At 37.1% G+C, this 23685-nt stretch overlaps 1 protein-coding gene across 2 annotated transcripts; it reads left to right on the top strand.

The window, feature by feature from the left end:
- The first annotated feature begins 19314 nt into the window (after positions 1 to 19314).
- LOC149657639 (uncharacterized) lies at positions 19315 to 20303 on the top strand. Of its 2 annotated transcripts, XR_016369996.1 has the most exons (5): positions 19315 to 19451; positions 19510 to 19586; positions 19655 to 19727; positions 19799 to 19962; positions 20021 to 20303. XR_016369996.1 is itself a non-coding variant. In XM_089844591.1 (4 exons), exons 1-4 carry the CDS (start codon positions 19377 to 19379, stop codon positions 19898 to 19900), a joined length of 327 nt encoding a protein of 108 aa, XP_089700717.1. In that variant the 5' UTR covers positions 19315 to 19376; the 3' UTR covers positions 19901 to 20010. The 2 variants fall into 2 exon arrangements, 1 of the variants encoding a protein (XP_089700717.1); XM_089844591.1 differs by lacking the exon at positions 20021 to 20303 and having other exon boundaries at positions 19799 to 20010.
- The last annotated feature ends 3382 nt before the right edge of the window (positions 20304 to 23685 follow it).

A 23685-nucleotide genomic window follows, 5' to 3' on the forward strand; every position in this document is an offset into this window, starting at 1 on the left:
AAAGTTTTTGACTGAAATCTGATTCGTAATAATAATAAGCCTAGAATAACCTAGCATAAGCCTACCAGGATCTACAATAGCATAAGCCTACAATAACCTAGCATAAGCCTACCAGGATCTACAATAGCATAAGCCTACAATACCATAAGCCTATCCCTACAGGTATCAGCCACGTGACGTCATCAAAAATTAGCCGTGACCTCATACCAATACACTAAAAATAAATTCAAATTTCCCGCCAGCACCATCACGTGACGTCATCAATTCCCCCCTCCCCCCCAACGCAAAGGGTGACTCTATAACACCAAAAATTTTACCCCCGCCCCCCTGAAAGGGGGGGATGAAGGGGGGTAAAACTTTTGGTGTTATAGGGTCACCCCTACTCTCTAAAGTATGTACATAAATGATAAATTTACTTTGGACAGCGTCTATGTTTTTGCGTAGGTAGGAACTACAGCCACTCCATGCTATCGAACCGTAAGTGAGACGTGATCGGACAAGACTGAGGAAGAGCATTCGGAAATGTTTCAAGGACCTCAGAGGCCGACAAATCTTAAACGCCACTCCCAAAGTCCTTCGGCAGCGATTAACGGTAACGGTTACGTGCTCTCGAAAGAGTAAGGCACTGTCAAAGAGTACTCCAAGATCGGTTACCTTTGACCTTCGCGGAATGATAGAATTCCCGACATTGTTAATACGTATGTAGATGGCGCTGTCCGCCTAAAACTATCGGTATCGGTTGAAGTATCGGGTTATTGGATCATCATGAGTAATTATCGGTATCGATCGGTATCGGTTCATGTTAGTACCGGTATCGATCGGTATCGGGTTAAGCCTGGTATCGGCCATCTCTAGAATAGGGTTATCCATGTTACTTCAGGGGAGGGGGCGATCGAATATCGGACAGTTTATTGATCGGTATACCACCACTTTTTAAGGAATAAAAAAAAATTAGGGCAAGTTCCAGCCTTACAAAGAAATTCTCCTATACTTACATATTTCGAATCCGTTTAAAGAACACGAGAGAATGAATATAACCCGAAACTTTGCACTCCTTTTATACCTCTTGTTGCTAAGAATTAATACAAAATTTTGAAGTTCTCCCATTGATCCTCATGTTAACTGATCACTTGAAATCGACGATAGAAATCTGCCGTCAGGGTGATAACCCCATGTTATTTCTACAGGATTTCTACACCCCGTTCACCCGGTCTATCGAAATTCGACGGAAGACAATATATCCCTACCCGTACTTAGACCTCCGATTCGCGGCATAAAATGCCCCTGAAAAAGCCGTCGGGGTGATACCCCCATGTTATTCCTAAAAGAGGTTTCACCCTCGTTATTGTGAACGGTTATAATTACATTACTAAGGTGGGAATTCAAAACTCATTTTTAAGTCGTCTTCAAGAAAAGATTAAAAATATTGTTCAACTCAAGTTAAACTGCCATTTTTCTGCCCTGGTAGCAAGTAAAGCTTTTGCAGAGCTACCCAGGTCCTGCGATGAACTTTTAGAAAGAGTTTCAACTTATATAACTTGAAGCGGAAAGAGGTGTGAAATTCTCAAAGAATTCCAAGAGTGTTCCAACAAACATATGAAGAAAATTGATTTATAAAACATTTTAAATCGTCGACCCAAAAAAATGGGACCCAATCGAATCGTGGTCGTATAAATACAGGCGCAAAACCAAAGCACTCTAAAGCGACGTTTAAAATATCAATCATGATGAAAGTTAAAATTTCATCCTCCGGTTGCATTTTGTCGATTTAAACATCGTTTTCTCTTATAGTTCGAAAAGAGAAACCTTGAATAATAATCCATATCCATACTCGGACATTTATTCTAATACTTGTCATTGGAAAACTGTTAATACCAAAAAGAAAATATAGAATGAATAATCTGTCTTTCGAAAACGATGCAAATGTAATTTTGGTGAAAAAACGAAATTAAGTATTTTTTTTTAAATAATTGATGTTTTATAATCATGTCTTTAAACTGAAAAAATTTAATATCTGTTACTTCGGTCATTCCATTTTGTTCTCTTATCATTTACTTTTTCTAATCTTTGTCCGACATTTTTTTATTAATTTATAGCTGACTTTATAGAATTATACCAACCATTGCCATATCTTTCGAAAATAAAATCAAAGGAATATTCGGACCGCAATAAGAAACATGCTGCACACCGTAAAATGGTCAACAAATTAAAGGAGGTAATACATAAGTAATGGTACTTGTGGCTTCAAAGAATGAGTGTGGCATTATTTTGTTCAAAATATTTTTTATTCATTAAGGCCCGTTTTCAATCACGCTTTTTTGATCAAAAACGCAAGCTTTTGCTTGAAAAATCACAGCGAAACGCAAAAGCAAAATAGTTAGCCTTTTCAATTGCGCTTGGGCTGAAGCTTTAAGCTTTAATAGGCGCCGCTTTTGCTTGAATGCTTGTTCAAGCAGATATCTATCCTCCGTAGATATTTACGTTAACTTTTTGCTTTCAAGCGCGATGGTGGATGACGTCACACTTTAGTGTGCAATAGAAATTCTCCATTTTTCATGCCTCTGAGTGTGTATTGACCGTTCCACTCGGAGATTTTTAGTGTTATATTTTACATTGAATAACTTGTAACAATTATGCTATTATTGAAAATGGCAGAAAAAAATAAATAATAAAAGAAATGCTACGGATTGAAAGATAGGCAGAAAGTGGCGCTGTTAAAAATTGGTGAGACATAAAGCAAACTTACGGAACCGAGGCTTAACATACGCCGTCTTTTCGAGGTGACCGCCATATTTGATTATAGTTTTAAGGGCGAAAATGCTTTGGTATCCGCCCACTATCACGTGATATCGGTAACCGCACGCTTTAAAAGCTTTGCACGACCAGTTTGAAAACGGTTAGTAGTTTTGCAGTTTGCTTTTTCTCACGCGGTAGCGCGCTGATTGAAAATGACGCTTTTTTACCACCCCAATCGTAAGCAAAAAGCGTAAATGTTTTGCTTCATTGAAAACGAGCCTTTAGGAAAAAAAACTTAATTTATAACATAATTTTTCAATTGGCGATTGAATGAGAAGAAAATGACAGACTTGAATCTACATGGGATCTCAGATTGTTTTACGACGGAGGGGGCACGAAGCGAGTCTTGGCCCATTTTTGTACATATTAATGTTTTTGACGGGATCTCACTTTTTTTTGTAGGAAGCCCTCCTTTTTTGGTGTCATCGTATGAAGTTTGTCTACGATGGGGGTGGTAGAGGCAGTAGAAGATGAGGTGGTTTCGAGTTGTGGAAAGCTTTCTGTCTTCTCTATCTCTGATGTTTTGAGTAAACAAGAGGCTGAACTTGGACCCTGTACTACCCATCCGAAAAGGCTTTCCATAGCGACCAAGAATTCATTTAATCTCTTTGACTTGGTGCTAAATATTTGCCGTTAGTAATCGGGCCCTATTAGAAGTCCAATTTCACTTTGCGTCGGAAATTTGCCTTCAGTATCTTCCGCTAGGCTCATGTTGTTTTCTTTAAATTCTTTGACTATCTCTTTACCCAGGCCCGTAGCCACGGGGGGCACCAGGGGGCAATGTCCCTTCAAAAAATATATCCTGACCCCTCAAATAAGATTTCGGTTCGCACCTAAATGCCCCCTCAAAATTTTCCAATGCCCCCTTATCAAATTAACTTTGCCCCTGTAATGAATAATATCATTTTGATACACAAACGTTACAAGTTGGAAAACCAAAATATTACCTCTCCGAGTCAAGAGGTCTACTACTACAAACCTATTTACCAAGATATGGAATTGTTTCTCTTTTTTTGAAGGAAAAATTTACGAATTATTGAAGCAGTATTCCAAGCATAGCGAATATACAGTAAAGCAGACGACATTTTACATCCAATAAGGATTAATCTTGGACATATTGAAATCAGTCAATGGGGAAAATAACAGGAAATTAAGTGAGATAACCTTTATGTGTTTGTAAAGGCCCAATTGTGTACGCTTCAGCTGTTTACCCCATATACTCATAGCGACATTCACAACTGGTTTGCAATGTAAACACTATCGTCTCGTCTCACCTCAACAATATTCTTAGTTTCCCAACATGAGTGTCAATGTTTAATAACACCAAAGCCAATTTGTGGCTAGACGCACTGATAGTCAATGCGCACCATAATAAGAATGAAAACTTCGAAGCTATAACCCGATAACGATTAGCCCTTTCACTGATCTAATTGCCACCATGCTTTCTTCTATTATTAAATCTAAACCTGATTATATAAACGTGTATTTAACTTTCGGCTCACTCTGAACCGTTAAAGTCTCTTCATTTTAGACACGAAAATCAAAAGAAGAACAGCGCAATTGCGTAAACCGTTAGGAGGCCGGACGTTTCTCATAACCCTGGCTGATCGCCGTGTATGCCTTAACCATAACGATGATAATGGAGTAGAAGCCAGTATGTACAGTCTGGTTTTTATGTGGGATAGACAAAAGCAAAGACCAGAAGATAGTGGTGTTAGAAGCCAGCAAGTACAGACTGGTGTCTATGTGCGATAGACAAAAACAAAGACCAGAAGATGGTGGTGATAGAAGGCAGTAAGTACAGACTGGTGTCTATGTGGAAAGAAAAAAAAGGAAACGTTGTAGCCTTTCTTAAAAAGTGGATTTTAAATAATTTCATATGAAGCATTTTCAAATGCATATTGCCAAATAACTAGAAATCGGAAAATTAAAAGCTTGATATTTTTGAATTCACAGTAATTAATTCTATCTTTTGCTATATAAATCAGAGGTTTTCAAACGAAGCTTCTCATACCCTTTAAATATGGACACTCCAGTAAACTTTGCAATTACAATTCAATAAATATCCAATTCACTCAATTACATTCCTGTTTCAATTAGGTGGTTATTTTAACGGGGTTAACCTTGGTCATTCTGTCACTTTTGATCGTCATTCACTCCATCGTAACAAACAAATACAAATCGTTGCCCACCAAGAAAGTTGTCAAGAAACTGGCCCAAGAAACGCTGGAAAATATCTGGGAGAACGCCTCTCTCTTGTGCGCCGAACGTAAGCAATGAACTTGCTCGCTAAAATTTGAAAAAAATCCACCCCTATGCCAGATCGGAGAATGAGTCAGTTTCGTATTGGAAAAACAATTAGCAGAGATTGCTTTGCCATAACGACATATGGCTGGAGCTTTAATCAGACATAATTTTGTGCCGTAGCCATTCCCTTCATTTTGCCGCAAATTACTTGTCGTCTGCTGGCAGCGTCGTGGCTGATCGGAGTAACTTTCGTTCTGTTCTTCTTGGGTTACTACTTGCGGACGGAGTTCACGATGGAAAGCTACAATCGCATCGCCACTCTCTCGGATTTGATCAAATCGGGAATTCCACCTACAATGATCATGGAAAAATGAGTTTTCGAATATCAGACATATTTGGTAGATATTGAATTGCGTGTTGTGTTAAGATCTCCATTGGTTTGACGTCATTGCTGCTTCCCAATAGGCAACCCGGGATAAAGTTGTTAGAGAATGGCTAGACGCGCTGGATCATGAGAAACTGTTTAGTACTATGACGGATTATACGAAGCTTGATGGTTACATTCCAATTATTTCTGGGGAAAAATCTCCAATCGCGCTGGACTCGCGATAATGACAGAATTCATTAGATCTGATTCTGAGAGCAAAATGTTCTTGGTAGAAAAAGGAGGCCTTTACTTTTCGCAGAACGTCCTTGTCTTCGACTACTCACATTTCATTCTCAACACCTCTTGGTTGAGAAGCTCACCGCAATTGCACGAAAACCTCCAACTGATGTCGGTACTAATTTCTTATTGTACACCGATTAAAGCGCTTGACCAATGTTCTTATTACAGCATGGAACCAATTTTCGAAACGCAAGTTTTCAAGTATAAGGATTTTGAAAAGTATTACATAATGGAACACACAATGTGGAAGAGACCGTTAAAAAGCACTATGGCCTTGGACCTCAGTAGCTTCGTCGCTCCTTTCTTCTTGCTTTTCACGCTGTTGTCAGGAACAGTAGTCGCCGTAGTAACCGAACAATTCTTCAACCGATTTGCTTAAATGCTGAAAATTTAACGTCATCACAGGAAATACAAAAACATTTCTGCTTCTAAATGTAATACACATGTTACGTCCTTTTAAATCTACTCTAACTCTTTGTTTAATAAGACGATAAAGTGGTCTCCTTTTTAAACGGGCCTATCAGCATTGGAGTTCAGAATAAAATTACTTAATTGCCATGACCTCATCGTGTCAAAAATAGCAAACTGGTCCTTGAACTTGTCCCACCCTTAGTTTTGATAAACTGGTCCCTAGGACCAGTAACCACTGGTACTTCTTGAATTTAAAAATGGTTCAAGCAATAAATGAATGCATTTTGGACCAGAATAAGTGCGCTATTTAACAGACTGGCGCCTAGACGTAGTCACGCGTTACTGCCATGTGTTAGAAATTCCAACGTATTCTACATTCGGACATAATTGCGGAAAAGTAGTCAAACGTTGGTTAGTTTTTAAAATGGAAAATAAATAAGAAATGGTACAATTCAACTTTAGAAGGGATAAATATTTCCGATTAAAACGTGTTTTGTTCAATGTTGAAACCAACTCCCTCTAGTGGTGCGATTGTTTACAGTTATTATCCACAACACTAGAGACAATAAAAACCAGACTGTCTGGGTTTTAGGCGTCGCGTGATAAACAAAGTAATTATGTGGCACGCATTTACTTCGATATCGAGTCAAGCTTCATGATTTCACAAATATTTCACCATTTTATTTAATACACCAGAGGGTGGATAACAGTGAGCGCAGTTAAAATGGTGTTAACGATTCATTTTCCAAACTCGAATTGGAAAAGTACCTGATTCCAACCTTTCAAAGGCGAGTAGTATAGTTTAGTTCTTCTGGCTGTATTCACTTGAAAAGTTGAAATTAACAGGCAGCCATCAAATCAAGAGCGTCGATAAGAAAAATTCGTTTATTACAAACATAGAAACCAATACACAGGGGGCGAGACAGCCATTGGGGTATCCTCCATCTTACCAAGAAGCCCCGCCAGAGGCAGTGCGAGTTGGTTAGCCTGTTTTTAAAGAACCAATGTGTGTAAAGCAAAGCGAAAAGCACATTAGCTTCAAAGTATGAATCTCGAATCTTTATTTTCAAGAAAAATCTTTCCTATTGTTCCTTTTTTTGTATTGGAAAATGTAAGTTTTTTCTTCACGTAATTTGTCAACGGTCACTTCCCGTAAATAAGTCGAATCTTTTATAAAAATAGAAACAAAATAATGTGTTTTTTGTTCTGATGTTGGAATATTTATAGACTTGTTAGAAAACAATCACGATTAACAATTTTTCTTTTCCGCTGTTAATGTTACTTAACAACAATTGATAATTTATCAGCAACTCTTTACAGCCTTTGAGGGTTTTGGATTTGGACTTCAAAATGGCAATGAATCAATTTGAATATATGGGAAATGATCGATATTTTAAATACAAGTACCTAGAATTTGAATTTTCAAATCTTAAATGTTGTCCTTGTTTAAAAAAGAACTTATTTTGGTAGGTACGCTCAAGAGACTCCAATAAATGTATCGACAATTAGGGTGAGTTTATCAACATTCGGTCCCAAGCCTCAGATGGATTTATTTTTTCTAATGTCAATTGAACTTAAATATATCTTATCAGGAATCGTGGGAGATTAAAAGCCTCGAGTCATTTTTCAAAATCATGGCGGATTACTTAAAACGTTCCCTCAACATAAAGTATTTTCATACTACCTTGAAATACGTTCGAGTAATTGGGCAAAACGAGAAATACTCGTGTTAACAAACTATTTCTCGCTGGTTTGGTCAAATGGGTGCTGCGAATATTCCATAATTTTAATATTACTTGCCTATATCGACTAGAATAATTTTAAACGTATTAAATTGACGATTATTCGAAATTTATAACGATTAAAAGCAAAATTTGAAAATTATTCTTCGAATATTCGATTAATCAAATCGGGTTTCGTATAGAAATCTTCTATCACAATCGAAATGAAAAAGCACCATTCTAGCAACATGCAACAAAATGCATTGACTTATGGAAAATTATGATCTTATGGTTTCAGGTCAATTTACGAAGAGCATAAAGTGGCCAATAATGAGCTTTCTAAAATATCCACCGCGCCTGATTTTTTCAACGTAAGAGAAAGAGAAATAAGGGTAAACAGATATAGAAATTTTAATCACTCTTGTTTGTTTAGAAAGCAAATATTATGATGATACCAGAGCCACGCTCATTTTTCGAGGGCCGACAAGAATATTTCAGTCCAGCTCCGGTTTTCCAAACAGTCAGGACGGTCATCGTGTCCGCGGCTCCGAAGAAAGTCACGTCAACTTCATTGTCATTCTTAAACATGGACACTCCAGTAAAATTTGCAATTACAATCCATTCAATATCCATTTCATTGAATTACATTCTTGGTTCAATTAGGTGGTGATTTTATTGGGATTTACCTTGGTACTTCTGTCACTTTTGCTCGTCATTTACTCCATCGTAACCAAGAAACACAAGTCTTTGCCCACCAAGGAAGTTGTCAAGAAATTGGCAAAAGGAACTCTAAAAAATGTTTGGGATAACGCCTCGCTCTTGTGCGCCGAACGTATGGAATTATTACCAGAGATTGTGTTGCCATAACGACAGACATAATTATGTTCCCTTTAGCGATTCCCTCCATTTTTCCGCACATTACTTGTCGTCTGATGGCTGCGTCGTGGCTGATCGGAGTGACTTTCATTCTGTTTTTTCTTGGGTTGTTTCTTGCGGACGGAGTTCACGACGGAAAGCTACAATTACATCGACACCCTCTCGGACTTGATCAAAGCGGGAATTCCACCTATAGTTCTCAAAGAAAGCCAAACTTTCGATTGATAGGTATTTTAAATACAGGTAGAATTTGCATTTTAAAATAGACAGGGTTCGAATTAAAAAAACCCAGCCCAGAAAAAACCCCGCGGGTTTTATTGTGTTTTACCCACCATAAAACCCACTAAAAACCACTTAATAAAACCCAACTCTAAGATCTACAATTTTGATGAGTTTGAATATTAGAATAATTTCATTTTATAGGTATTTGTTGTTTCGACTTCAAAAGTACCTTTTAATATTTCTTAATTTCTACCATGAACACAGCTGGTAAAGATAACCCCCCCCCCCCAAAAAAAACCCCAAGTACCCAATAAAACACGGTGGGCTGGGCTTTTTAAAAACAAACCCGGTTTTTTTTTTGAAAAATGAATATAGATAATGTTATCGTTGATTTGCAAAATACGTCACTATAGGTATGTCCAAGAGTACACTATGAATGTTACGACATTAATAGTGAGTTTATCAACATTTTGTCGCCTTGTTTAAACAAGACTTCAGTGTATCCGAAGGTTGATTTTTCTTGATTGCAATTAACACTTTCATTTCTTGTTAGGAAACATGGGATATGTCCGACGTCGAAGGGCGATACCTTGTCGTATTGGAATTTGCGAAAAGAGCCCTCAACATAAAGTATTTTTCAGAGTATTTGGAATTAGATTCGACTAGTTTGCCGAACGAACTAGGCATATAATTCCACGCTCGTTGGGTCAAATTAACAGGAGGGTTCAGATCACAAATCTACAGGATTATACAATAAGTTTTGGATAAACAAAAGCCATTGTAACTTTGCGTGATCCAATGAGAGTTTGTGATCTGCACTATCCTGTATTTTAATTTAACGATTCCTGAATGTGGCTCTTCGTTTTATTTGAAACATTAACGTTCTCTCCGCTAACTTATGCAAAATTGAAAACTTAATACCACAATGTTATTAAATTTTTTGAATAAATTTAGAAAGATTTTTGAAGGGCATAAACTGAGCTATTTTGACGTTGGAAAAATCTATAATGAACCAAATTTTCTCAACGTAAGTGAACGTATAGCTAATATTTAAACGATTTTATTACGTGCCCACAAAGAGTACCTATACGCAAAACGTAACATCGTTTTAGAATGCTCATGCTGCGATTTTCCATGTTACACGCTCATTTTTCGATGGCCGACAGGAATATTTCAGTCCGACTCCGATCTTGGGCACTTTGAACACGATTATAGTGTCCGCCGCCCCAAAGAGAGTCGTGTCCACTACGTTGTCCTTTTTACATATGGACACTCCGGTAAATTTGGCAATTGCAATCAACTCAATACCCAATTCAAAGCGTTCCATTCTTGACTAAATTAGGTGCTTTTTTTAACGGGATTAACCTTGGTAATTCTGTCAATTTTGCTCGTCATTCACTCCATTGTAACGAACAAATACAAATCGTTACCAACCAAGAAAGTGGTCAAGAAAATGACCCAAGAAACCATGGAGAATGTCTGGGAGAACGCGTCGCTCTTGTGCGCCAAACGTAAGCAATATTTGATAACAATTCCCCTTTACATAATATCGTATAGCGCGAAGAAATTTCGCTTGTAAAGGATATAATAATCGAAAAAGCTTTAATTAAATAAAATTATGTTCCTTAGCGATTCCCGCCGTTTTGCCTCACAGTACTTGTCGTCTGCTCGCTGCGTCGTGGGTGATCGGAGTGACTTTTTCTGTTCTTCTTGTGTTGTTACTTGCGAACGGAATTCACGACGGAAAGTTACAGTCGCATCGACACTCTCTTGGACTTGATCAAATCGGGAATCCCTCCTATTATCTTTGAAGGAAGCGGTGCTTTGAAAGATCTTCAAACTTTGGTAAAACGGCTTCTTCATTTTCAGTCATCTATTCTTATGACGTCATTTTTGTGTCTCTGTAGGCAGACGAGGATTCGGTAATTAAGGAATGGCTAGACGCACTCGATCAGGAGAATATTTTCAGCAGCCCGATAGAATACTTAGAATGTGATGGATACATTCCAATTCTCTCCGGGGAAAAAGTTCTAATCACGGAAGATTATTTTCTGGTTTGGTTCTTGGGACAACTGCTGGCCGATGATTCCGAGAGTAAAGAGTTTTTCGTGAAGAACGAAGGACTTTATTTATCGCAATACCACATTGCCGTCGACTATGTACAAGGCTTTTTCAACACATCTTGGATGAGAAGCACACCACAACTCCACGAAAACTTGCATCTAAGGTTGATTCATACGAATTTGATGCTAAATGATTAACAAATTTGATGACAGTTGATATTTTAGCTTGGAACCGATGTTCGAAACGACAGTTATGAAGTACGTGGACTTTAAGAAGAATTATATAATAGAAACAGTCATGTGGAAGAGACCGTTGAAAAGTACAGCTGACTTGGACCTGAGTACGTCCTCGTTCCGTTCTACTTGCTTTTCACGCTGTTGTCAGCTACAGTAGCCGTTCTCATCGTCGAATTTTTCTTCAAACGATTGCTTAAACGCTGACTATTTAAAATTCCATACCACGAAATCTAATTCCTCGAAACAATATAATTGTTTGTTCTTGGGAATGTTCATCGCAAATGAACTCACTTCAAAATACGTCACATCAAGTTTTCTCATAAAAAACAAGCTCATCTACCCTGCGAAGCCCGGCGTGTTTAAAAAAAGTTTCCTGTCTATGCAGACACTAAAAGGTAAACAGCCTTTCGGTACGTCCGTATGAAATATCTCCAATTCATGATGTTATTATGTTTAAGAAACTACTATTTCAAATTAAAATAATCGATGATTAATTGGGGATTATTCATAAAACTTAAATGTTGCACGTCTAGAATAGGATAAACACACGCACACGCACCCAAACAAACAAACCAACAAACTTCTTATATATAAATATATACTTACGATATGAATGTCGTTAAAATTTAAACTCACGCTTGAAACAAATTAGCATTGATTAATAATGAAAATATATTGATATATGGTTTGCATATTTTACGCAAACTTGATGATCGAATAGTTTGCCTCGTTCGGCAAAATTACAGTAGCAGTTTCTTAGTTCAAATTTGAAACCAAAACAAACTGAATTTGAATTTCTTGTAAAAGATGTATGCAATAAAATTTTCATTTTCAAACATCCAAATTTTTATCAGTTCATGGAAAAAAAATAAATAAAAAATAAAGATATTATTTCACGAATGGCTTAAATGTAAACCTGACCCTTATTTTGGGAAAACAATATAGGGCTAGTACCTACTTATATTTATAACACTGCTACATGTCAAAAATTCCCACGTATTCCTGCTCGAACATAATTGCGAAAAAATGCAAAGGTAAGGTTATTTCCCAATTGGAAAGCAATGGTACAATCCAACTTTAGAGGGGATAAATATTCCAGTAGAAAACCTGTTCTTTTCCATATTAATAGTTATAGATTTAATTTTAGAAGTTGGAATGGGGTACAGAGTTATGTGGGCGCGCGTCAAAGTTCCGGACCCAATTCCACAGGTCATTTTTCGATGGCCGACAGGAATATTTCAGTCCGACTCCGGTTTTCGATACAGTCCGGACGATCATCGTGTCCGCTGCTCCGAAGAAAGTCACGTCAACATCCTTGTCATTGTTAAATAAGGACACTCCAGTAAACTTTGCAATTACAATTCACTAAATATCCAATTCACTCAATTACATTCCTCTTTCAACTAGGTGGTGATTTTAACTGGGTTAACCTTGACCATTCTGTCACTTTTGATCGTCATTCACTCCATCGTAACAAACAAATACAAATCGTTGCCCATCAAGAAAGTTGTCAAGAAACTAGCCCATGAAACGCTGGAAAATATCTGGGAGAAAGCCTCTCTCTTGTCAGCCGAACGTAAGCAATGAACTTGCTCGCTAAAATTTGAAAAAAATCCACCCCTATGCCAGATCGGAGAATGAGTCAGTTTCGTATTGGAAATACTATTAGCAGAGATTGCCTTGCCATAACGACATATGGCTGGAGCTTTAATCAAACATAATTTTGTGCCGTAGCCATTCCCTTCCTTTTGCCGCAAATTCATTGTCGTCTGCTGGCTGCGTCGTGGCTGATCGGAGTGACTTTCATTCTGTTCTTCTTGGGTTGCTACTTGCGGACGGAGTTCACGACGGATTCGGACGGAAAGCTACAATTGCATCGACACTCTCTCGGATTTGATCAAATCGGGAATTCTACCTACAATGATCATGGAAAACGAAGTTTTCGAATATCTGACATATTTGGTAGATATTCTATAGCGTGTTGTGTTAAGATCTCCATTGGTTTGACGTCATTGCTGCTTCCCAATAGGAAACCCGGGATAAAGTGGTTAGAGAATGGCTAGACGCGCTGGATCATGAGAAACTGTTTAGTACTATGACGGATTATACGAAGCTTGATGGTTACATTCCGATTATTTCTGGCGAAAAATTTCTAATCGCGCTGGACTCCTATATGACTTGGATAATGACAGAATTCATTAGATCTGATTCTGAGAGCAAAATGTGCTTGGTAGAAAAAGGAGGCCTTTACTTTTCGCAGAACGTCCTTGTCTTCGACTACTCACATTTCATTCTCAACACCTCTTGGTTGAGAAGCTCACCGCAATTGCACGAAAACCTCCAACTGATGTCGGTACTAATTTCTTATTGTACACCGATTAAAGCGCTTGACCAATGTTCTTATTACAGCATGGAACCAATTTTCGAAACGCAAGTTTTCAAGTATAAGTATTTTGAAAAGTATTACATAATGGAACACACAATGTGGAAGAGACCGTTAAAAAGCACTATGGCCTTGGACCTCAGTAGCTTCGTCGCTCCTTTCTTCTTGCTTTTCACGCTGTTGTCAGGAACAGCAGTCGCCGTAATAACCGAAAAATTCTTCAACCGATTTGCTTAAATGCTGAAAATTTAACGTTATCACAGGAAATACAAAAACATTTCTGCTTCTAAATGTAATAAACATATTACGTCATTTTAAATCTACTCTAACTCTTAGTTTAATAAGACGATAAAGTGGTCTCCTTTTTAAACGGGCCTATCAGCATTGGAATTCAGAATAAAATTACTTAATTGCCATGACCTCTTCGTGTCAAAAATAACAAACTGGTCCTTGAAATTGTCCCACCCTTAGTTTTCCAATAGATTTGCAATTGATAAACTGGTCCCTAGGACCAGTAACCACTGGTACTTCTTGAATTTAAAAATGGCTTAAGCAATAAATGAATGTATTTTGGACCAGAATAAGTGCGCTATTTAACAGACTGGCGCCTAGACGTAGTCACGCGTTACTGGCATGTGTTAGAAATTCCCACGTATTCTACATTCGAACATAATTGCGGAAAAGTAGTCAAACGTTGGTTAGTTTTTAAAATGGAAAATAAATAAGAAATGGTACAATTCAACTTTAGAAGGGATAAATATTTCCGATTAAAACGTGTTTTGTTCAATGTTGAAACCAACTCCCTCTAGTGGTGCGATTGTTTACAGTTATTATCCACAACACTAGAGACAATAAAAACCAGACTGTCTGGGTTTTAGGCGTCGCGTGATAAACAAAGTAATTATGTGGCACGCATTTACTTCGATATCGAGTCAAGCTTCATGATTTCACAAATATTTCACCATTTTATTTAATACACCAGAGGGTGGATAACAGTGAGCGCAGTTAAAATGGTGTTAACGATTCATTTTCCAAACTCGAATTGGAAAAGTACCTGATTCCAACCTTTCAAAGGCGAGTAGTATAGTTTAGTTCTTCTGGCTGTATTCACTTGAAAAGTTGAAATTAACAGGCAGCCATCAAATCAAGAGCGTCGATAAGAAAAATTCGTTTATTACAAACATAGAAACCAATACACAGGGGGCGAGACAGCCATTGGGGTATCCTCCATCTTACCAAGAAGCCCCGCCAGAGGCAGTGCGAGTTGGTTAGCCTGTTTTTAAAGAACCAATGTGTGTAAAGCAAAGCGAAAAGCACATTAGCTTCAAAGTATGAATCTCGAATCTTTATTTTCAAGAAAAATCTTTCCTATTGTTCCTTTTTTTGTATTGGAAAATGTAAGTTTTTTCTTCACGTAATTTGTCAACGGTCACTTCCCGTAAATAAGTCGAATCTTTTATAAAAATAGAAACAAAATAATGTGTTTTTTGTTCTGATGTTGGAATATTTATAGACTTGTTAGAAAACAATCACGATTAACAATTTTTCTTTTCCGCTGTTAATGTTACTTAACAACAATTGATAATTTATCAGCAACTCTTTACAGCCTTTGAGGGTTTTGGATTTGGACTTCAAAATGGCAATGAATCAATTTGAATATATGGGAAATGATCGATATTTTAAATACAAGTACCTAGAATTTGAATTTTCAAATCTTAAATGTTGTCCTTGTTTAAAAAAGAACTTATTTTGGTAGGTACGCTCAAGAGACTCCAATAAATGTATCGACAATTAGGGTGAGTTTATCAACATTCGGTCCCAAGCCTCAGATGGATTTATTTTTTCTAATGTCAATTGAACTTAAATATATCTTATCAGGAATCGTGGGAGATTAAAAGCCTCGAGTCATTTTTCAAAATCATGGCGGATTACTTAAAACGTTCCCTCAACATAAAGTATTTTCATACTACCTTGAAATACGTTCGAGTAATTGGGCAAAACGAGAAATACTCGTGTTAACAAACTATTTCTCGCTGGTTTGGTCAAATGGGTGCTGCGAATATTCCATAATTTTAATATTACTTGCCTATATCGACTAGAATAATTTTAAACGTATTAAATTGACGATTATTCGAAATTTATAACGATTAAAAGCAAAATTTGAAAATTATTCTTCGAATATTCGATTAATCAAATCGGGTTTCGTATAGAAATCTTCTATCACAATCGAAATGAAAAAGCACCATTCTAGCAACATGCAACAAAATGCATTGACTTATGGCAAATTATGATCTTATGGTTTCAGGTCAATTTACGAAGAGCATAAAGTGGCCAATAATGAGCTTTCTAAAATATCCACCGCGCCTGATTTTTTCAACGTAAGAGAAAGAGAAATAAGGGTAAACAGATATAGAAATTTTAATCACTCTTGTTTGTTTAGAAAGCAAATATTATGATGATACCAGAGCCACGCTCATTTTTCGAGGGCCGACAAGAATATTTCAGTCCAGCTCCGGTTTTCCAAACAGTCAGGACGGTCATCGTGTCCGCGGCTCCGAAGAAAGTCACGTCAACTTCATTGTCATTCTTAAACATGGACACTCCAGTAAAATTTGCAATTACAATCCATTCAATATCCATTTCATTGAATTACATTCTTGGTTCAATTAGGTGGTGATTTTATTGGGATTTACCTTGGTACTTCTGTCACTTTTGCTCGTCATTTACTCCATCGTAACCAAGAAACACAAGTCTTTGCCCACCAAGGAAGTTGTCAAGAAATTGGCAAAAGGAACTCTAAAAAATGTTTGGGATAACGCCTCGCTCTTGTGCGCCGAACGTATGGAATTATTACCAGAGATTGTGTTGCCATAACGACAGACATAATTATGTTCCCTTTAGCGATTCCCTCCATTTTTCCGCACATTACTTGTCGTCTGATGGCTGCGTCGTGGCTGATCGGAGTGACTTTCATTCTGTTTTTCTTGGGTTGTTTCTTGCGGACGGAGTTCACGACGGAAAGCTACAATTACATCGACACCCTCTCGGACTTGATCAAAGCGGGAATTCCACCTATAGTTCTCAAAGAAAGCCAAACTTTCGATTATCTGAAATGTTTGGTAAATATAGCCGTTGTCGTGTTAAGTCCCCCATTCTTTTAACGTCATTGATGCGAATCTTTAGGCAAGCCAAGATAAAGTTGTTAAAGAATGGCTAGAGTCACTGGATCAAGAGAAACTCTTCGGTTCTCGAATGGATTATGGGAACGTTGATGGATACATTCCGATTATTTCTAAGGAAAAATGTCTAATCGCGGTGGACCCATATTTTTCATGGTTCTTGGGGGTATACCTGTCATCTGATTCCGAAAGTACAAAGTTCTTGGCAGAAAACGGAGGTCTTTACTTTTCGCAGCACGACCTTGGGTTAGACTACTCACACCTCATTTTCAACACCACTTGGTTGAGAAGCTCACAGCAAATACACGAAAACCTGCAACTGATGTCGGTACTAATTGCTTATAGTAAACCGATTAAAGCGCTTGATCAATGTTTTTATTACAGCATGGAACCAATTTTCGAAACGCAAGTTTTCAAGTATCTGTATCTTGAAAATGATTACGTGATTGAACAAGTCAAGTGGAAGAGACCGTTGAAAAGCACGACTGATTTGGACCTGAGTAGCGTCAGCGTTCCGTTCTACTTCCTTCTCATGCTGTTGTCAGGAACAGTAGCCGTGGCTATCACCGAAATAATCTTCAAACGATTTGCTTAAACGCTGAAAATTTAGTATGTAACGACACGAAATCGAAAACACAATTTACATTTTCTGCTTCTAAAAATATTGCACACGTTACATAATTTTAAATCTACCCTAATTCGTAATGGGTTATTATGTGCTTGTGATATTATTACGAATAAAAATTGGCACTCGAGTGCGAAATTAATTAGCAATCGAATCACAACTAAATTTGTCTTATTTCTTATCTACCTGGATCAGTTTTATCGAGAAAGCGTACACTTTACCCAACCCCTTCAGTGTTTAATAGATCCACGGTTTCATATCTTCTCCCTGGATTGGAAACCACAGAACTGACTAAATAGCTAGTGCAACAATACATCAAAGATGGGTCAAAAACTTGAGTCAGCAAAAATTGGTCAACGATAAATTTTTAATATGGTGATTTAACTTGTACTACTTATATTTGCACGACCCAACCAGTTTACTCAACTCAAGTTGACTCATCTTAATGAGTAGAAAAGTTGTATCGTTTAAAAACGCCTATAGTAATTTTGAACATACTATAAATAGGGTAAAAACAGAGATTATACTGCCCAGCCTATATAGGCTTCAATCACGTGATCGTAAGATGATTCTACTAGGTCTGAATGGGCCTTAAAACCTGACCTACATTATTTTCTAGTAAGCAGTCGAACGACAATAGGCGTCTTATTGGAAAACCTACCAACCATAATGTCATAATGTCTCTTCCATGATAAACAATAGCAGAAATGATTTCCGTAGAAAATTTGATTAGTTTTTTTACAATTCAAACTAATCACAATTCTACTAATGGTTTTATTAAATTAAAAAAAAATTGACCAGATTCTCTGAGGCGTCGAAAAAAAGTAATAATCGAAATAAAATTCACTTTTACATCGCGTCAAGCTTCAAGATTTCTTCTAAATATTCACTGTCTTCATTTCAGTTACCCTAGGAACAGTTAAAAGAGCACCAGCGAGTGTGCGGTTAACAATCTTAAACTACTATTTCTTCTAGATCAGGCTTGCTACTATTATCTTCAACTTTCGAAACCGCACAACGATTTAAGTGGAACGCAAAAATGACGAAAACAGAACTTGAATTTATGGGAAATAATCGATATCTCAAATACAGGTATAATTTAAATTTTCAAGTCTTAAATGTTATCTTCGACTTTTAAGAAATACTAGTTATTGATATGCCCAAGAAACACCAATAAATGTATCGACAATATTGGTGAGTTTATCAATATTCGGTCTCGCGTCTCCGCCAATTCATTTTCAGAGAAACAGAAAATTTTCAACTTAAAACCGCAAATCTTTTACGTAGACGTAGTCACGTGTGAACAGTTTGATTAAGCGAGTATAAATAATTCACCGACGTGATCGTATGATGATTTTAGTGTTGTCTGAATCGGCCTTAAAACATGACCTACATTATTTTCCACTAAACAATCGAACGACAGTAGTTGTGTAATTGGAAAATCTGCCATGATAAACAATAGAAGAAATTTAATTTTAGAATTGGTAATTATACCCGAATTGAAGAATTTGATTATATTTTTCCAACGTTTAACTTTCGCAACTCTTGTCATCTTGGTTTAATTGCAAAAATATTGACCAGATTTGATGGGCCGTCGAAAAAAGTAATCATCGAATTTAAATTTATTTTTATATCGTGTCAATTCTTCAAGATTTTTTTCTAAATATTCACCATTTTCAATTCAGTTACCCTAGCAACAGCGAATGTGTGGTTTACAACAACAAAGGTTAAGTGGTGTTATTGACGCATAACCCAAACTCCGTAATCAAAGGCGAATAAAAAGTTCTATCACAATTCTTTAAAATTATCAACGTTCGTAGATAATTTGATTTCAACGTTCGAATTCGTACTAGGATTTAAGTTTACCGGAAGAATGGCGGAAACAGAATTTGAATTTATGGGAAATAATCGATATTTTAAATACAAGTATCTAGAATTTGAAATCTTAAATGTTACCGTCAGTTTTTAAAATTTCTCTTTATAGGTATGCCCAAGAAACTCCAATAAATATATCGACAATTACGGTGAGCTTATCAACAATATTTTTCCTGATGTCAATTAAACTTAAATAATTATTGTCAGGAAACTTGGGAGATTGAGAGCCTCGCATCATTTTACAAAATTACTTCGGATTATTTGAAACGATCCTCCAACATGAAGTATTTTTCACAAGACTTTTTTAATATGTTTATTTCTTCCTGTAATTTGACTTTTTCGATGATTTTAGGGTGATTTTCGAAGGGCATAAAGTGAACGTTGACCAGTCTCATAAAATTTATAATGCTCCAGAATGTTTCAACGTACGTCAAAAAGAAATGAGAAAAAATTTAAATACACATAATAACACGTTTTAAATAATCCTCTCATTTAGAATGTCAATGCTATCATACGAAATCACCAAGCTCATTTTTCTACGGTCGAGAGAAATATTTCAGCCCATCTCCAGCTATCAGAACGGCTAGGACGATTATAGTGTCCGGTCCCCCAAAGAAAGTCTTGACCACAACCTTTGCCTTCTTAAATATGGACACTCACGTATATTTTGCTCAAGTACAATACAAAAATCATTGGGTTACATTCCTTTTTCAAATAGGTGCTAATTTTAATGGGGTCAACCTTGGTCCTTCTGTCAATTTTGCTCGTCGTTCACTCCATCGTAACCAACAAATACAAATCGTTGCCCACCTAGAAAGTTGTCAAGAAAATGGCCCAAGAAACCGTGGGAAATGTCTGGGAGAACGCGTCGCTCTTGTGCGCAGAACGTAAGAAATTCAGTGCAAACCTATATTTGGAAAGAATTCGTGAAGGAGATTGTCTACCCTTAATGACTGGCGCTTTGGGCATGATATTATGCAAATGTAATAATTTTGTTTCCTTCAGCGATTCCCTCCGTTTTGCCCCACATTACTTGTCGTCTGCTCGTTTCGTCGTGGCTGATCGGAGTGACTATTTTTCTTGCGTTGTTTCATGCGCACGGAGTTCACGATGGAAAGCTACAATTGCATCGACACCCTCTCGCACTTGATCAAATCGGGAATTGCACCGATAATGATGAAAGGAAGCGGAACTCTCTACTTTCTAAAATATTTGGTAGATAGTCGTTTCAGCGTTAAGTTAATCTATTCCTCTGATGTTATTGGTGCGCATCTTTAGGCAGCCAAGGACCCAGAAGTTCAGGAATGGTTAGAAGCGCAAGATGAAGAGAAACTGATTCGTGTTGCAATGGATTATACCAAACTTGACGGATACATTCCGATTACTATCGGGGAAAAAGCTCTAATGACTGAGGATGCCAATCTGAATTGGATAATGGGAGAAATCCTGACATCTGATCCTGAGAATAAAAAGTTCTTGGTGGAGAACGTAGGTCTTTATTATTCGCGGCACGAAGTTGGCTACGTCTATTTGCACTTCATTTTCAACACCTCTTGGTTGAGGAGCAGTCCGCAATTGCGCGAAAACCTTCAACTAAGGTAGGTACGACTACGAATTTGATAGTAAAATGATTAAGGGGCTTGAAGACCGTCTTGTTTCAGCTTAAAAACGATTTTCGAAAAGAAAGTTTTCATATATCTGTCTTTTGAGAAGCGTTACTTAATAGAAACAGTCAAATGGAAGAGACCGTTGAAAAGCACCGTTGCCTTGGACCTGAGTAAAGTCTTCTTTCCTTTTTACTTGCTCTTCATACTCTTGTCTGGATCAGTAGCCGTTGTTATAATCGAATTATTCTTCAAACAATTTTCATAAACACTATCTGAAAATGTAATGTTCCGCCGTGAAAATGGAAAGGAAATTTCTCTGTTGATAATAATATTTGTTTATTTTGCGATAAAAATTTGAGGCAACCACAGAAGCAAATCCTATTCGTGGTGCTTACGGGAACAGCGCAAATGTAGATCAGTAAATACTTAATACATAATTTAAATAAAGAATAATCCAATAAGCTTTGAGCTAACCATCTGTCTAAGAATAATTCCGAAACTAATTACCAAAGCTTGGAAATAGATGGGTAGAATTATTTACAATTCCTATAAATTTGCAAAAAATAAAGTGTTCCATTAACCCCCTCCCCTACTTGAATTTAAAAACAGGATCAAGGAAAAAGTAAATGGATTTCGGACCAGAGTAAGTGTACTATTTCCCACACTGGCGCCTAGACGTAGTCACGCGTTAATGTCATGTGTTAGATATTCCCACGTATTCTACCTTCGAACATAAACGGAAAGTAAGTAAGTAATGGTACCATCCAACCTTAGAAACGATAAATATTTCCGATTAAAACGTGTTCTTTTCAAACAATGTTAAACTGTGCTCCTTCTAAAGGTGCGATTGAGTACAGTTATTATACACAACAGTAGAAACCATATTGACCAGACTATATGGGTTTTAGACGTCATATGAGTGAACCGCATTTACTTCTTTAGCGAGTCAAGCTTTAAAGGGAGGGTGAAGTAGAAAATCAAGTGATTTTTTATCGATTCTTCTACTAATTATAAGACCAGTCTGCATTGTCAAACATTCAGGAAATACTTCTGAAAGATTTTAAGATTCAAATTAGGTTCAGATTTTAAGAATATTTTTAACGAAGGTCCTACGACCAATCGCCTAACGCCCTGCCTTTTTACTAACAAATTTCTCGTGGCGCATTAGCTTAAAACTGGTAACTCCGAAGCTTTATTTTCAAGACTAATCTTTCCAATTGTTCCCGTTTTTTACTGGAAAAATCTCATACATAACTCAAAACTTTAAAATAATAAGGCTTTATTTGTTTTTATGTTTGAGCTTTTCTAGAGTGGTTGAACAGCAAGCGAGGTTAAGCATTTTGGTTTTTCCGCTGTTACTTAATAACAATCGAAAACCTATCAGCAACTCTTTACAACCTTTGAGGGTTTCGGATTGCACTTGCAACGAATAATTTGGACTTCAAAATGGCGATGAATCAATTTGAATTTATGGGAAATGATCGATATTTTAAATAGAAGTATCAAGAATTTCAAATCATACATGTTACTGTCGATTTTTTAAAACTATTCATTATAGGTACGCCCAAGAAACACCAATGAATGTATCGACAATTACGGTGAGATTATCAACATTCGGTCTCGCGTCTCCACCAATTCATTATCATGATGGCAGTTGAAGTTTCAATATTTCTTTTCCGGAAACTTGGGAGTCTGAGAGCCAATAACACGGCGGATTATCTGAAACGATCCCTCAACATCAAGTATTTTTCATACCACTCGCTATTCGATTCGAGTAATTGGGTCGAACGAGAAAGAATTGTGTTAACGCGCTCGTTTTCCCAAGAATACTCGATTATCTGAAGATAATTCGCCCTTTTCGACTCGATTAAATTGAAACGACACCTTAAAACTGGTGGTTGTTAGATTCATACTTATAAATCATAATATCTCAATTTAATTCTTTCGATAATTTTAGATTGGTTTTCGAAGGGTCTAAAGTGAGCGATTTGGATTATAATGATATATATACTACTCCTGATGTTTTCAAAGTATGTCAAACAGAAATCAGATAGAAATTTTCATATACATAAAGGCACTTTTTTAACCCTCTCATTTAGAACTCTAATGTTTTCCCAAAAGTTGAGCCAAGCTCATTTTTCTACGATCGAGAGAAATATTTCAGTCCGTCTCCGGTGGTCACGAGGGCCAGAACGATTATCGTGTCCGGTCCCCCCAAAAAAGTCTTCACCACTTCCTTTTCTTTCTTAAATATGGACGCTCAAGTAACTTTTTCTTAAGTACACTACCCGGATCATTGAATTTCATTCGTTTCAATTAGGTGGTGATTTTATTGGGGTCAGCCTTGGTCCTTCTGTCACTTTTGCTCGTCTTTCACTCCATCGTATCCAACAAATACAAATCGTTGCCCACCAAGAAAGTTGTCAAGAAAATGGCCCGAGAAACCGTGGAGAACGTCTGGGAGAACGCGTCGCTCTTGTGCACAGAACGTAATCGGTTAAGTGCTCGTTTAAAAGATCCCATTAACAGATATTATCTACCCTTTAATGGCTCTCGCTCTAATCATGATATTAAGTAAATGATATAATTATGCTTTGTAGCGATTCCATCCGTTTTGCCCCACATTACTTGTCGTCTGCTCACTTCCTCGTGGCTGATAGCAAAAGCGCATAGATAACCAGAAAGTGAATTACGAGAAGCCTAAACCGAAACGTGAAAAATGAGTTCCCCCGTAGTCGATTCAAGATTTCCGTCCCCCTTACAGAGCGACGGGAAG

Source organism: Phalangium opilio, unplaced genomic scaffold (assembly GCF_054372755.1).
Source record: "Phalangium opilio isolate 3A_F unplaced genomic scaffold, DU_Popi_V2 ptg000077l_1, whole genome shotgun sequence".
NCBI classification, from domain to species: Eukaryota; Metazoa; Arthropoda; class Arachnida; order Opiliones; family Phalangiidae; genus Phalangium; species Phalangium opilio.

Bases quoted from the DNA above. Each gene is read 5' to 3' on its own strand.
- LOC149657639 (XM_089844591.1), top strand. From the start codon at position 19,377: ATGTTACCGTCAGTTTTTAAAATTTCTCTTTATAGGTATGCCCAAGAA. The intron at 19,587-19,654 runs GTATTTTTCACA...CGATGATTTTAG, and splicing joins AAACGATCCTCCAACATGAA to GGTGATTTTCGAAGGGCATA. The intron at 19,728-19,798 runs GTACGTCAAAAA...CCTCTCATTTAG, and splicing joins ATGCTCCAGAATGTTTCAAC to AATGTCAATGCTATCATACG.